Consider the following 15,157-nt stretch of genomic DNA (forward strand, 5'->3'; position numbering starts at 1 on the left):
GAAACGCCTGCACACTTGCTCCTCAGAAAAATGTGCACCTCTCCATGAAGGAGGAGACAGCTTGTTTCACTCTGCTCTGGGCAAGGCACTAAGTCTCAGCAGGCAAAACAGCCAAAGCGAGTAAAGCCTCATACCAAATACAACCAAACACTTTATTCTCTCAGCCAGGTGAGCAGCCTTACAAATGTTTGGGCTGGAGTTGCTGTAAAACCTTTCCTTCTGTAAAGCACGATCCCTCGGACTTAGCAAAGCTACGTTATTAATAAGCGTCAGGGGTTTAGAGAAACAAAGGCTGGAGGAGGGGAGGGGGAGCCTTATTTTAGGAAGGGGGCCAAGAAAGACAAGACGTTTAGGAGGGGGAAGTATCGACACCCTTGGAATAGAAAAAGTGTCGAATGCCAGCTGCAGAGCGCCTAAAAGAATGAGTGTCTCCGATGCTTTTGTCTCCTTATATGGTAAAATGATAGAGAGGGGTTTCACTAGGCTGGGGAAGGCAGCAGCCTCTTTCCACACAACACTGACTGCCGAGCTGAAATGGGAAGAGCCGCTCTTCGCAGGCAGTAGGAAGCCCCGGCTAGCCGTACGGCTCTCCTCCGCGGGCAGGCCGGTGTGCTCTTTGCACATTCGTTAATGGATGTGACCCCTGTCCCTGCTCCGGGAGGTGACATTAGCTGCCCGCTACGGCTCTGTAAGTAAATATCCCTTTTTTTCCCCCTCCCTCCCCACTACCCACGGAATATATCTTTGAAGGCGTCGCTTTAAACAAAGGGTGCGGAGCGGAGGAGAGGGTTCTTTAATGCCCCAGTGGGTTGTCGGGTAAGGATGCGAGGAGAGAGGTTGGCGGTCCCCCTTTCTCCTGAGCGCACGGCGAGGGGTGTGAAGAGGAGAAAAAGACAAATTTCTTATCGGAGCAATGACTGCTGCATGTCTGTCTGTAAAGTGACACATCAGCGAGCTGATGAGGCGCTGGGTCATTTCGTGTGTAACTGTTTTTAATGACTGTATTGTGCTGCGTGTGTAATACACCGGGGAGGTGATAAAAAGTAGAAGCTGGGGTCTTAGATTCCTTACACCTCCGTGCACACTCCTGCTGCCGAGCTCAACAAAGGAGCATTTTTGCACTGTAGCAAGAGCAGATGCACATGAAACAAAGGTAGCTTTTCCTCTTTGTGGGAAAACACTGCGGACAGATTGTGTGCGGGAAAAAATGGGGAGCCATCAGCATCACATTTCTTCTTTTTACGTGGAGAAAATAAATTAGAATGCAAATCCCAATTAATAGCTCTGAATTCCTTCTTTTCGTGCTTCTCTCTGCCAGCATGTGTGTGCAGCCACAATAACCCAGGTCCTTAATGTACGCTGTCTAACATGGATTTCTCTGTGTACATAATAAAGGAAATACTAACTTTCATTGTCTGCATTAATGGCTGTTCTAAACTTTCTACTTCCCTAAAGGGATACGGCTTTTATTTAGTTCCCCAGACACCTGCATATTTCAGCTTTGCTGTGTGCAGAGACACACACATAGTCACAAGAAAGCAAACCTTATAAAATCTATATACCAGCAGCACTCAGTCGGTCTGTTATTGTTACCCCCTTGACTCCTATCTAAAGCCATATTAACTAAGATTGCTGATTGCTGATTGACAATGAGATTGCCACAGTCAGTAGCTATAACGTTTATTGTTGGCTATACATATTTGTACGCTGTCTTAAATAGGAATTGCCCTAGAAGGGACCAACAGAAGGCTGTATGTTATTAGATACTCACATGCATCTGAATGTGAAGGAATGCTGTAACTAAGGTTGCCATTTGGTTTCTGCTATGAACCCTATTTTCATCAGTTCATAAATTTATGGGACTCCCAGCTTTCTGGCTAAAATCTTCTGTGCCTTCTATCAGCCAGATGGTAAACTTTGAAAATGACTACTTCAGGCATTTGGATTGGGAAGGCAGAAAAATAGTCTCTTTTTTTTAATTTTATAAAAATCTCTATCTGTTTTCTGCCCCTGTACATATAACTGGGAAAGGATGCACTCTAAAGGCTGCTCTGTCAAAAAAGCCTGTGTATATTTTTGACCACATTTGGAGAAAATAAAAAAAAAAAGGATATGAGGTACTATATTTATTGAAAATTCAGTTCCTAACACTGCCATAGTGGCACTACTGTATCCAAAAATCTGACCAGAGCACCACTAATACTACCTTTTACCCTAGCCATAACACAGATAATGATCTTTGGCTTCTGAGGCAAGATGTAGTTGAGGTGAGCGGGGCAGCTGAAGGGACACAAACCGCTATTGCCCAGAAATCGTATTTGTCAAAGTTACCTGGGGTTCCCACCTGACATCTCCACCTGACTAGCAGGCCTGAGGCTGGGGGATGGACCAGTTCTTGTGGTCTTTTGAGAAAGTTTAGAAGATCCCAAGGTGGCAGAAGTGCTGGGGTAGAATATACTTATTTTTGGTTCTCACCATTCCGCCGAATGTGCTCCCATGGAATCAGCAGTGCTACACATGCAAGCACCAAGTAGTCACTTCCAGGTGGTTGGGATTTATAGCAAAATATTACTGCTTTTTGTGAGATCACTGTTATCACATAGCAGTGGCTATACTGTGTCAGATATTGTTTGTATATGTAAAGTTCCTGCCACGAAGAGCATGTAATGGTGATTCCCAACTAAAGTACTTGGGCACAGATAAGGCCCTCTTTCCTACCTATGACTTTACGGTTTCTTAAGGAAGCCTAGGGAAGCCCTTTCCCTGAAATCACATCTCTCCTGTCCATACAGACATGAGCGCTCCCAGCTGGCACACTTTGCATTAGGAAAAAATCAGACGACTCCTTTGACCACACACAACACAGTCCTCTGGGATCCCATCATGCTTTAAACATCAGGAGCCAAAAACCCCCCAAAAGTTGATGACAAAGTACAGCTCCTGTAATTGTAAGGGCTGGCGACAGTTTCTGTTGCATTGCGCTGCAAATTCAAGCTTTCATCCCAAAAGAAAGGGATGAGGAGGGCTGTAAAGACCGATATTCACACGAGTGACTCCTGGCTCAGTTCTCCAGGGCGTTGAGCCCTGAGCCCCAGAGCCAAGCAATGTCTTACCTGCTGTTGTCCTCACCTTGCCTCACAGGGGTCAGGACATTCAGAATTAAGGGACGATTGGACAAATGTTAACACCATCAGCCAGAAGGAACGGTTTCTTCTGCATAAAAATCAGGCTAAAAACTGAAGTAAAGCCTGTTGCCGCTGGCCAGCACGCTGCCACTCTTCCAAGGACCTTGCAGACTCGTTACATGCAGGTCTGAGGCTCATTCGTGTTTCTCTGACAGCTAAATTGGTCCTGAGCACCTTCAGAGAAACTCTGGATGGTGTAGTGTTGCAGGCAGTCACCTTCCCTCACTTGAGTACTGCTTCAGAGATTGGGGATCTCATAATTTGCATTTTTAGACTGATTAATTCTAATTGTGTAATTTTAATGTTTCATTTACATATGCACAGTTATTTGTGATGCAGATTCACCCCAAGTGAGGGTGTGAAATGGCAGGGTAATGACAGGTTTCATGGAAATAAATCTCGGGTACATTGACAGCCGCTGAAGCATTAACATTTCAACAATACTAATTAGCTATAGAGAGAGAGACAGTTTGATTAAAAACCACTAGAGGCTTCTTTTAAGGGTGAACATCAAAATACTCATGCCAGGTGAAAAAGTTACAGTCCTAATTTTGTTCCTTTTCACATACCCTTCTATATTATATAGGATAATATTAACTAGGATGCTAAATGGCTACTGTACATACAGTAATATGCTGTAAGAGGAATGTAGGTGGGCGTAACACCGGCATAAGAATATTCATGTCTCCCTTTCACAGCCAATTGTCAATTTTAAAGTTGCAAATTTATCAACCACAGCAGAGAAGGGCCTAAGGTTGCACTTTTGGTGGTGGGACGTAGTTCTAGACCCTTGGCAAACACAGGCGCAAGGGCTCAAAACCCACCGCTCTTTGCTTCATCTTGCATAATAAAAGTAGCGAGTTGCATAAAACCATAAGATGCCTGTAAGCATTTACCTAGCTCTATTTTGTCATTGCTCTGAAGCACTCTTGAGATTTAGACCGAAAGTATCTTCGGAGACCAGGATCCCACCCCTGATGAATTCCCCGCCTCCATACTACGCCGTGCAGTTCTCCCTGGTGGACCCAACATCTTCCTTCTTCAGTTAGAAGGGATCTCGCCCACAAAAGGATTGCCTGTGTCCATGTCCCCAGGCTCTCTGTGTCTTCCAGTGCTTGCTCCTGTATCTCTCGTGCACCACGGGTACTTTGACTTGACATTAATAGCCCATCTCTTTGCTCTCTGTGTCCAGTCTCCAGCCCCAAACCCCAGCAAACAAATTGGACCAAACTGGTTTCACCCAGGTGTAATCAATCTATTTCGATAAGATGTGTCCAGCTGAACGGGTACCTCTAAGGTTTATGTAGCCGCCTTTGCCACGTTTTGGAAAGCCAACGGCACAGCAGCTGAGCAAGAAGTATGGATGCCTTACAGCCCTGGGGCAATCACTGCTACAGTATTTTTATACGGTAGCTGAAAGATGTACATTAACTGATCCTCCAAATCACCACGCATGCCAATTATCTTAGACAGAAAGGGGCTTTGTGGTCTTGCCTCTGTAAACAGAACCAGAGAGAGAGACCCAGAGATGTTCTGCTAGGGGCCAGGACAAATAACAAAGCATTCTTCCTCCATAGGGTCCTCCCAGTTTTGGTTTTGTTCTTTCTAGAAAGAAGGAAACATAGAATATTTGGGACATGGTTCTGATTTTGTGCCCTGGATTGTATTATGCAGGACTTCAAAAATATAGGAGAATTCAGAAATGTCACTGCATGGTAGCACGTGGCATTTTCTGGGTATTTTTATCTTTAGGTCTAATTTCTTTGGGATTAGCGGGGTTCCTGTCAATAAGAAAAAGCAATTCTTTTCTGGAAAAACAAACCTCCATTGGAGTTCAGTCTCTGCAGTCATTTAGCTTATACATTATTTCTGTAGGGTAGGGCCAGAGATAACAATCGGTTTGATTAATCTTATACTATTTTTCTCCTCTATCATTTTCTGTTTTCTGCTTAAATGCTCTTATTAGAAATACGAATTTCTGTGCTTAAGTAATATCAAGTATTTGATCTTTCTCTTTGAGTAAGCCTTTGCTTATTCTGCAACAGAAAGAAGGAAGACAGCAGTTTCAAAAGGCTTTAAAATAGAAAACAAGAGCAAGCCTTTCCGCTTGAACTGTGCTCTTCCTTGCTATGGTACGTTTAGGACCGTGTTATTTCAACAGGCTCCTTTTGTAATTGAAATGTATGCAGGAATGTTGGTAAGACCATACATCCTCCAGTCATTTCAATACCAATCTCAGATAATCATAGTGTAAATTGTGCGGGGTACACTTTCAAAGTGTCAGTGCTCAGGTCTTCTGTGGCCTCTGTAGTTACTACCACTGGTGCTTGCTCTACCACTGCTGGAGTGGCTCTAAACTGGAGCAGAGCTTTATTGTCTGCCAAACACAACAAACCACACAGAAACCACAACTAGAGTGTTCCTTCTCCACTGCTGTAACTGGGATTACTTTAGCCAGGCACACGAGGAACCTTACCACACGAGAAACATTTTCTGGTTCTTTCTTTTGTGGTTTTTTTTTTTATTATTATTAATGTTATGTTAAGGAAAACAATCTTAAAAAGCAGACTATCCACTTTCCAATTCATGATAGGCTGACTGTGCAATCCAGACAGGAACCAGGTATGCTTTGGTTATCTGCACATGTTAATGCAGTCTGTCTGCTCAGAAAATTGCTCTAAAGTACTTAAAAAGAGACATCGGAATGTTATACCATAGGCAAAATAAGTCAGCCATGCACAAAGAAGCTGAGTTGCTGGAAAAACCTGTGATTCTGAAGAATGTTTTAAGGTAACTTTTAAAAGTCCATCAAAACCCAAACTTTTTAAAATAGCTTTTAATATTTAGCATGTATATAGGAAGGCCTGAGTGGGATATTTAGTGAGATGTTTCTTTATTTCGCTTTGATTTTTATTGTTTTTTATCATTACTATTATGTTCAGATATCAAACCAAGTTTTTCTGACTTTTGCCAGGGAGCTTCTAGGAGATCTATGAATATGTACTCTGAGTTTAAAACCTTCCGAAGCAGCAATGAACACCTCTGTAATTAGGTACTTCTAATATGCTAACCTTCATGTGGCCATTGGTAAAGCAGCCTGGGCTTGTTGACAGGGCTGTTCTGGGAGAGCAATGACATACCATAAGGGCCTTGATTTCTTGAAGGCAGGGTGCCAAATTCTTTTGATGAGCTTACTACAGGATTGCTCTTCCATAGCAGCAGCAAGAGGAAAAGGCTTCCGCTTTCTTCTCAGCTTAAAACTTTAAAAGAGAAAGAGTACAGCCACATCTGTCTCAGCATCCTTGTCTCATTTACAAGCTTAGCATAAACCCCACATCATGGGATACAGGGTTACCCAACGACTTGTTCCCTATAGTAACCATGCCTCACCTTTTTAAGGACCTACACAAAGATGCTGGTTTGAAGAGTCGTAGCAATAAGCGCCAGTGTCTCATACTTGCAAAAGTACTCTCCTTTTCCTCTCTTTACTCAAGAAACGCACGTTCACGCAGCGGTACCCCAGTAGCCGCCGGCAGGGACAGAGGACCTATGGAAGGGAAGAGTGGCTGGCTGGCCTTCCTGCAGGATGAGCTGTGCATCGCTTGTCTCTCAGCACCTGGTTAGCTCTTGCATTGGCCATCGTTAGCGTAAGGAAGTGAATGTCCCTCCGTGGGCCACGGAGGGAGACTTGGCTGTTCTGCATCAGCTGGCTTGGCTCCCCATGGCCAGGAACCGGCTGTTGGAGGGTCAGGGATCCGAGCAACTCGAAGAGGCAACACCTGCCCTATGGCCAGCAAGACCTCCAGGCACTCAACGTTCCCTTTGCTCTCCCTCCGCTCTGTCATAACAGTGCCTGAGGGCGCTCATCCCATGAAGCAGAGCATAAGCTACACCTGGCCAGCCAAAGAAAGAGGGCTACCATCCCTTAATGTGGTTTAGTAAATCTAAACGCACAGGACTGCTCTGGGTGTCCATGGTGGGCATCTACACCAGCTAACTTCCACACGCTGAAGTTCAGGTGGATTCTGACTGTATGTAACTTCCCCCTGCCCCCGTCTTGTCAGTGCTACTGGCAAACGGTCATTTCTTCTTTTCCTAAAGTAAATTAAAAAGAAATAAAATTAGCTTTCTTCCCCTCTCTCTTTGCATGGCATTATGGCCTGGTTTGGAAAAATGATTAGCTCTTTTAAGAGTGGCTTGCAGTTGCTGCAATGAGATGATAGATAATGAATGTGGCAATAGCTGCTAAGTTACAGGAAAATAATCACCTCTTGCCAGAAAGACCAGCATAGTTTGAACTGCTAGTTCATAGTTGCAAAGAATATCATAAATCTTTGCATTTAACCTTTGGAACATTAACATAAATTGTTTCCAAATGCTCTAGATCTGCATGGCTTGTGTCACTGGAGTTGCCAGGCACAAATCTTCCTTTCTCAGGGGGAGGAAAATAAACAGATAGAAAGTTCTCCATGTGCACAGTTCTTCTGGAAAAAAAAGTCAGGTGGGAGAAACGTGTGTACATCTTGGAGGAAGATGGGTGTCTCCAAAGACCTTTTATTTCCTACGCAGGTGGCTAACAAAACATCCTGCTCCAGGGGCACAGGGAGAGCCCCAGCCCAACTGACCCAGCTGCGGTCAACAGCAAGTCCCTCTTCAGCGTCTACAGGGGCTTAATTCTGTGTCTCCAGATTCTGTTACAAGAGATCAGAGCTTCACTGAATAAACTACACAGCTCCTACATTTTTTTAGACACTTTCCCTTGACTTCTTTCTCTCTCTTGTGCCTGTGCGTCTGTACCTCTCAGTGTTCAACACCCCTAAGAGGGCCTGAAACGAGAGATGCACAGAACATCCCTTTTTAGGCTTGCAGACGTAGTTGGAAAAGTGGGCAAGGTCTGGGGCACCTAGTCCCCCTTTCCAGTAGTCAATAGTGTCATGGGATGGGGGAACACTGGATGATTTCTTAATGACATTATGAGCCCTAATTTTTATGAGCCAATATGATAACTTTAACAATTACTGCTAGTAAAATGAGACTATTTGAGCAAACAGGGGAAGAAGAGGAAAGAAGCATAGTTTTTAAGTCAGCCTACTAACTTTTTGGTAATTTTCATGCCAATTCTTACTTCCTGGAAGACACAATGTGGGTAGTGCTAACATTTGGCATAAGCTGTAACTTCTTTTCTGGGCTTGCAATGGAAAGTTTTTTTCCTTTTGGAGATGTACTTGTTACGTCTAATGTTGTAGGAGGGAGACTGTATGGCAGAAAAATCAATTTCTCCTTCATGATAATGTTGAGAGCAGTCTGAAAAAGCATAAGTATAAAATGACTACTGCGATAAAATCCAAAGACCTTGTTGTACCACAAAGAGGTGTAATAAAGATGAGCCTCTGGCCCACAAAGCTTTACGGTCGACAAGTATCAAACACAAGAGGAAGAAATAGATCAATGGCAAGGAGATTGAATTGCAATTTGTGTCCATCCACACCTGTGAAGTCTTTTGTTTTTTTTCTTAAAACCCAAAGCAGCACATAAAGCCTGCACTAAGCTAAACACAATTTTTTTTTATATGACAGGAACTAATGGACTGCCGATGTAAAGGACCATGTGTACAAAGTAACAGGCAAAAACATTACTTCGCACAATTTCACATTTCTTGTTTGTAAGACAACAGTGAAATGATTTGTTTGACATTCCTGCTAATTTTTTCAGTAGATAGGCCCCGTGATTACATTTAATTGTCTCCAGAGAAGAAACAACCCTGTCAAATATCCTCAAAATATCATATAGCAGATCATGAGATCCAATCCAAGGCCCAGATCTAAACAGCCTGGAATTTGGGATGCTTCACCCCAATTTCCAGCTTTCTGAATGAAAACACATGAACCTGAATTGCTAACTTTAAGAGATATCGGACCTGAACTTCGTCCCAGATCCAATAAAAGATTCACGCAACTAAAACCAAAGTGCAGATCTTGGAGACTTTCCTTTCTTGTGTTTTGATTTCCCAAATCTCTGGAGTTGTGTCTCGAACCCCATCCACAGCTGCCCCTGCAGTGTCTTCATAGAGCAGAGTTCAGCCCTAAATCTGTTTGGGACATAAAAATCAGGCCTGCCTCTCCCTCCTCGGGGTGAAGGGGACAATCCACTATGACAATCTCAGAGCACATTTAACAAAACCAGATCCCTTTCAGGATAGGGAGCCGAGTGCCACATTTTTCTAAAATAGTGGCAGTGACTATTAAATAATTATTAAATAAATTATTAAATAATCAAATAAATTATTAAACAAATCTATTAAATAATGCTTGCCTCTGCTTCTGTGAAAAGCACAGAAAATAATACAGCACTCAAGAAGAAACCTCCTGTGACCAAGAGACAGGAACATCCACCTCTAAGGGAATAGTCCTTCTTCCAGTCCCAAACCACTTCTATATTTTACATTTAGCAGCTTTGGATGAAAGACAGAAATGGTATAAACCTGTAAAGGAATCACACTCTGTGGTTTTTTGCTTTTACACATCTTGACTGCAGAGAAATTTTTCACTTCTTGGTATCACACATCTACTTTTAATTCAGGGTTAGAAAGAATTAATTCTGAAGAAAGGTGAAAAATGCAAGTTCATAAATGGCTCCTGCTCACACTTTAACTTAGTCATAATGCACATTAACTGTGCAACCAAATCATATAATTTGGAAAAATATCTAATAAAGTCTGGCAAAAAGTACTGATTTCTGTCCTAAATACAAAGCTATCACTCTCACTCGGTCATACATACACACACCAGTTTATACTGGTCTGACTCCATTCATTCTACTGAAACTACTCCTAGAAGGAAATTAAGTCCTGTCTAGATCTATCATGGGAAAGTACAAATGCGTTATGTAGGCTGGGGGTGTAAACAGGCTCAAAACAGAGGGGAAAATAAATCCACCATCACCTTTTAAATGTTGTGGTAAAGACTGAACCTCTGCTTCAAGAGGAGACTAACTGCTGGAAGCAGTTATTCAGGAAAGGCTGCTCTGTACCAGCCCTGTTCCCCTGCCTTACACTTCCATCGCTAGCCACTGCTGCTGCAGACGGGCTAGAGGGAAACTTTGGGTCATCGTTGCGCTTCTCTCTCCAGCATAAGTCTTCTTACTTTCCGTCTTTTTGTTATCAGTCCCTATGATCCTCTCTACTCCGTAAGGACCAAAAGCACCTAACATACTCCTAGCAGCCCTTTGGGATAAGAAAGTTAATCAGTTCCTGGAGCATCCGTAGGGTCAAAGCAGCGGGACTCTTACTCTTTCTGGGTTGTCAGTAGCACAGATGACCAGCTGTCAGGACTTTTCTTCCAAGAACATTTTGGGGTTTGGTAGTTTGTCTCTCTTTCTTCTTTAGTAGTTACTTGGAGTTCAAAAGACTTCCTAGCAGCCGAGCCATCACTTACGTACTTGCCTCTTAGTCTGTGCTATTCACCACACAATTCAGCAGTTGACTGAGCATTAAAAACAACAACAACAACAAAAAAGCTTTCTACCTATCATAACAAACTTTGTCCATTCACATTCAAACTGCCCTAAAACCTTAATCAAACCCCAGCTATGGGGTATAAAAGATAATAATAAAACCTGAAACCCTGGAGGAGAGCTCAGGATTTCAGAATACCCAAAGGGTAGCTCCCACCGCCAGAAGGAGAGGACGAACTCTGGAATCGAGCAACCTCTGCCAAGAACACTAAGCGAGTAACAACTTTTTGTTTAAAACCGAGAGCTGAAGTTGGCAAAAGGACTGCAGCTGCTATAAATGTCACTTGTGTGTGAAAGGCAGAGGTAGCCACTTAAGCCATTAGTACCCAAAACATTTAAGGCTTTATAGATTAAATGTGGCTTAAAGAGGAGATGAGGCCTGGCAGGCAGTGAAGATCATGCAGTCCAGGTGGAATGTGCTTTCTGCCTGGGAAATTCCCCTTCCTAAGCAGGCAGCTATGCTCTGCTCCAGCTGTAACCTCCAAATAGATTTCAGGTGCAACACACTCTACAAGCCTCAGGTTAAGAAAGAAGCAGATGACTCTAATGAAACCCAAAATAAATTGTCCCGGGTAATAATGAACATTCATGAAAGTAATCAAAGGCATTTGTGTCATTGTTGCTTGTGTGTGCACCCAGAAAATGCTGGAGACATAACAAGACCTGAGGAGCAAACAGCAGTTGTCCCTAATTCAGACAAGCTGATGCATCAGTTGCAGTTTCTTCTACTTGCTTTTCCCCTTCTGTAATCATTGTTTGAAGTTTGCCTGAACCAGGGCAGCCATTTGTGTCCCAGTATGCTACAGCTGTTGGATAACTCCTTCAACTGCAGAAGAGAAGAGTCACGTATACAATCACCGACCCCACATCTCCTGCTGTTAACAGCGCCCACAGGCCCATGCATGAGCAGAGACGGAGGGTTGGTGTCTCACTGCAGGGCAATGATTGCCAGACATTGGCTCACTGAGAATGCGGAGAAGGAAGGAGCAGAAGCACATAACAGTGATGCCCGATAGCCTGCGCAGGACTAAAGTCTACCAGCAATGCAATCCTTCATCTTTCTTTATGGAGGAGATATTGCTCCTTCTGAAGATCAGCTGGCTCATCTTCTTAATGTACTTGGCTCCCTCCATCCCTACAGCGGCAGCTTCTTGCTTTGGACCTATTGGTCAAATCCCATTCACAAATCCTATATGAGTTCTTCAAACTCAGGATTTACTCCTCTCTCTCATCTCTAACACTAGCTCTGGTCAAAGATGGGTCAGTGGATGGCTAAAGTAGATGGGCCATTGTCATTACCCAGCACTGCAAAATTTATAGTCCAGTTTCTTGCTGTTGTGTTCATTTATCTGACTGGAAGTTGAATTAAAATTGAGGTGCAATGTGATAAACCTTTCTGGGGGATTGGGTCAAGTCCAGCTCAGTCTGACATGTGCCTATTTCTGTCTTCGTGACAGGACAGCTGGACTCCAGACACCAACATGACTGAACGCTTTGACTGCCACTACTGCAAAGAGTCCCTCTTCGGTAAGAAGTACATCCTGAGGGAGGACAGCCCCTACTGCGTGAAATGCTATGAAAACCTTTATTCCAATACCTGCGAGGAATGCAAGAAACCTATTGGCGCTGACTGCAAGGTATGCCAGATTTGTGTCGTTACAGAAATTTTGATGGGGTAGCCTGGATCCGTAGCTCTGAGACACGGTGCTACCACCTGGAAGGATCCGGCTTAACAGCTACCTAAGTGGTTCTTTTGGTGGGAGAGCATGCTTTCTGGACCCCTGTATCTGCTTTTCCCAGTTCACTTGGCAAACCCTTCTTTACCAGGCGTGTTAATAGAACTGGAAGAACACCCCTTTCTTCCCCTAAGGCACAGGATGATCTGATGTTAGAAAGTATCGCTAACTCATTAGGAGAGTCCAACTGTCCTTGGGGCCAGCTGGGATCTGGAAAGGTGGCAGAAGGTGATTTTGCCTACTTTGGGGTCAGAGGGAGGTAAGCCACTGCTTGGCCTTGCAGTGACCACAACTCAGTTGTCATCAACAGACAAGCCATGCTCAAGAGAAGCTGCCAACTCACTGACCACAAAAATCTGGCTAATGCTGACCCAAGTAATAAGTCAGTTAGAACACAGAATAATTAGCCTTTTAAATACAGAATGATGATAGTGGAGTCTAACTAAAGGTTGCAGAGGAAAGAGCAGAGCCCTTGCTTGCTTGAGCTGTGCACTGCTGCACCACATGGAAACACCTACCTGATAGAAATAAGGTGTGACCACCTGCATTTCTTTTAAATTAACCCAAAAAACTGGAGTTCATGCCAGATTTACTCTGGCTGAATGAAGACAGATGATATTTGAGCCATCCCGTGAACTGTCTGTTGGACTGCTACAGACAGACTTCGTCCAATATACATCCTCCTTGCACAAAATTGACCCGTTCAAAGTTGGCCAAGACATTCACTGATGGAGCGAGTTTGCACTAGAACAGCAATTTGCATTGCACAGCCACAGAATTCTTGACTGGTATGAGGAGGTCTGCTGTTTTATTTCCTACGTTGCTGATCCATACCTCCAGAAGTACCAGTTAGTCTCTATTACTCATGCTACCGGTCTACCACTAGTTCAGAGATACAAAAATACATGCTTACTCAGATTGAGAAAAATAAATGTCTCACATCTTCCAAATTGATCTATCCCACCCTATTGGCAAATCAGTAGGAAAGCCCCTTTCAGAAGCCTTAAAAAGGTGAGAATGTTTCACCATCATGACAGGGAACTGGCAATAATCTGTAAGAGGGTGTAAAACTGCCAGCTTTCCTACAGCTCATAAATATTCAGATTAGAGAAGAGATACAGCTGGCCTGACCTGAAAAAGCAAAATATTTCTGCCCCATTCCAGAATGTGCTTTTGTTTTAAGGTCTCTTTCTAATCCCCTGAGAAGATATTTCCATGTGTTGATATTCAAGAATTTAAAAACTTGGACCGGCTTCAACAAATCTCGGACAAAGTATTCAGGAATTAATCAGGCTGAACTTTTCAACCCAGATTTATGGATTTAGGGAGCGTGGGTGTTATCCGATATACTGCTCTTCTGTACTTTTAAGCAAGACACACCCTGATAGCAGATAGATAGAAAAAATAGCCCCTAATTGTCTGCAATATAAGAATATTTTATATATGTAGAGAACCAGAACTATATGTGGAAAACACAACTATAAGATAGTAAATAAAGATTTCTTAAAGAGATATAAAGTGTACCAGAAGCAAATGTGTCCTTTTTAGTTTCTGTGCCTGCTTTTTGTGCCTGTGCATGCTTTATGCTGCAGCTTTTGAACCTGTTGACCAATTTTAACCAAATTCAGACAGATGGATAAAAGTTGCAAACTTAAACTCCTCCAAGTTTTCTGAAAGAAACATGTGGTTGGGTAGAAAAAGAGATCCTATTAATGTTCCTACTGAGAGGAAAACTAGAGTAGTTTTTCAACAACAGTAATAGATGCTAGAGAATACATTTGAGAGCGCCCTTATAAGTGCCTCAGCCACAAGATAAGTTTCAGTCAAAGCTTGTGCACTGTATTACTGAGCATAATTCAGCCATGAAAGACAAAAAAATCATGCTTCTGCTCCTCATTAAACTGTATATATACATAGGTATATAAACACATAATATACCCATATATACATACAGACATATATGTATGTATTTATATATATATATCTCTCTCTTTTTGCACATTGCATTTGCATTTTCCCCTCAGCAAAGAAGATAAACTGTACTGTGTTTGGGAACAAAACTGGTGTGTTTACTGCATGTACAAAATGGACTCCATATTTATTTGTATGTTCTGACATAGCTTTTGTGCAGCTGTAAAATTTGGAACTAAAACCTAATGATGGAGTGACAGCATTAGCAGAAGGGGTCACATGCAGGCTTCTGCATCTGGCACCCACCCTCACATCAATATTACAGCCTGAAAAGTTCCATGTAGCTCTCACCTCAAATTCTCTCTTGCAAGTCCCTTCTTGGCCACTGCTGTTTCTCTACACTGAGAAGAGCCGAACTGAGAACCCAGCTGCCGTTGAGATGCTCTTAATTTCCCTCCTGCCAGCCCTCCCAATTAAAAGCAACCCCCTATATAGCTGAAAGGGTTACATCAAAGTAAAAGAGGTGTTGACAAGAGGACAGCCAGCTCGCCGTCCCTGACACTACCGTAGCGTATCAGCGTTGGTACGTGGAATTGTTGCCGAAATCCGGAATAAAACTCCTTAACAGCACTGAGAAGTTAAGAAGCAGGCACTCCTTTATTGCAGCGCTGGGCTCACTGGGGATCGCTCCACCTAGCGTGTGCACCTGTCTGGTTTAACTATGCAGGTTAAATACACACCTGTTATACATATTCACTAGATTTCCAAGAAATGTTATACATAATCATTAGTTTTCCAAGAAGCTATTAACAT

The 15,157-nt window shown here is 43.0% G+C and overlaps 1 protein-coding gene across 5 annotated transcripts in view; it reads left to right on the forward strand.

Annotated features, from left to right (window-relative positions):
• Window positions 1-15,157, forward strand: part of FHL2 (four and a half LIM domains 2) — a 44,675-nt gene that overhangs the window by 16,102 nt on the left and 13,416 nt on the right. Inside the window, exons 1-2 of one of the 5 annotated variants that reach the window (XM_029999302.2) lie at window positions 147-168; window positions 12,155-12,334. In XM_029999302.2, the coding sequence (XP_029855162.1) occupies window positions 12,179-12,334 (156 nt within the window). In that variant the 5' untranslated portion in view covers window positions 147-168; window positions 12,155-12,178. Of the gene's footprint in view, window positions 1-146; window positions 169-447; window positions 689-12,154; window positions 12,335-15,157 lie in introns of those variants that run through there. The other 4 variants (XM_029999301.2, XM_029999298.2, XM_029999300.2 and 1 more) reach the window with 4 other exon arrangements.

The sequence above is a fragment of the Aquila chrysaetos genome, chromosome 23 (genome assembly GCF_900496995.4).
Source record: "Aquila chrysaetos chrysaetos chromosome 23, bAquChr1.4, whole genome shotgun sequence".
NCBI lineage: Eukaryota > Metazoa > Chordata > Aves > Accipitriformes > Accipitridae > Aquila > Aquila chrysaetos.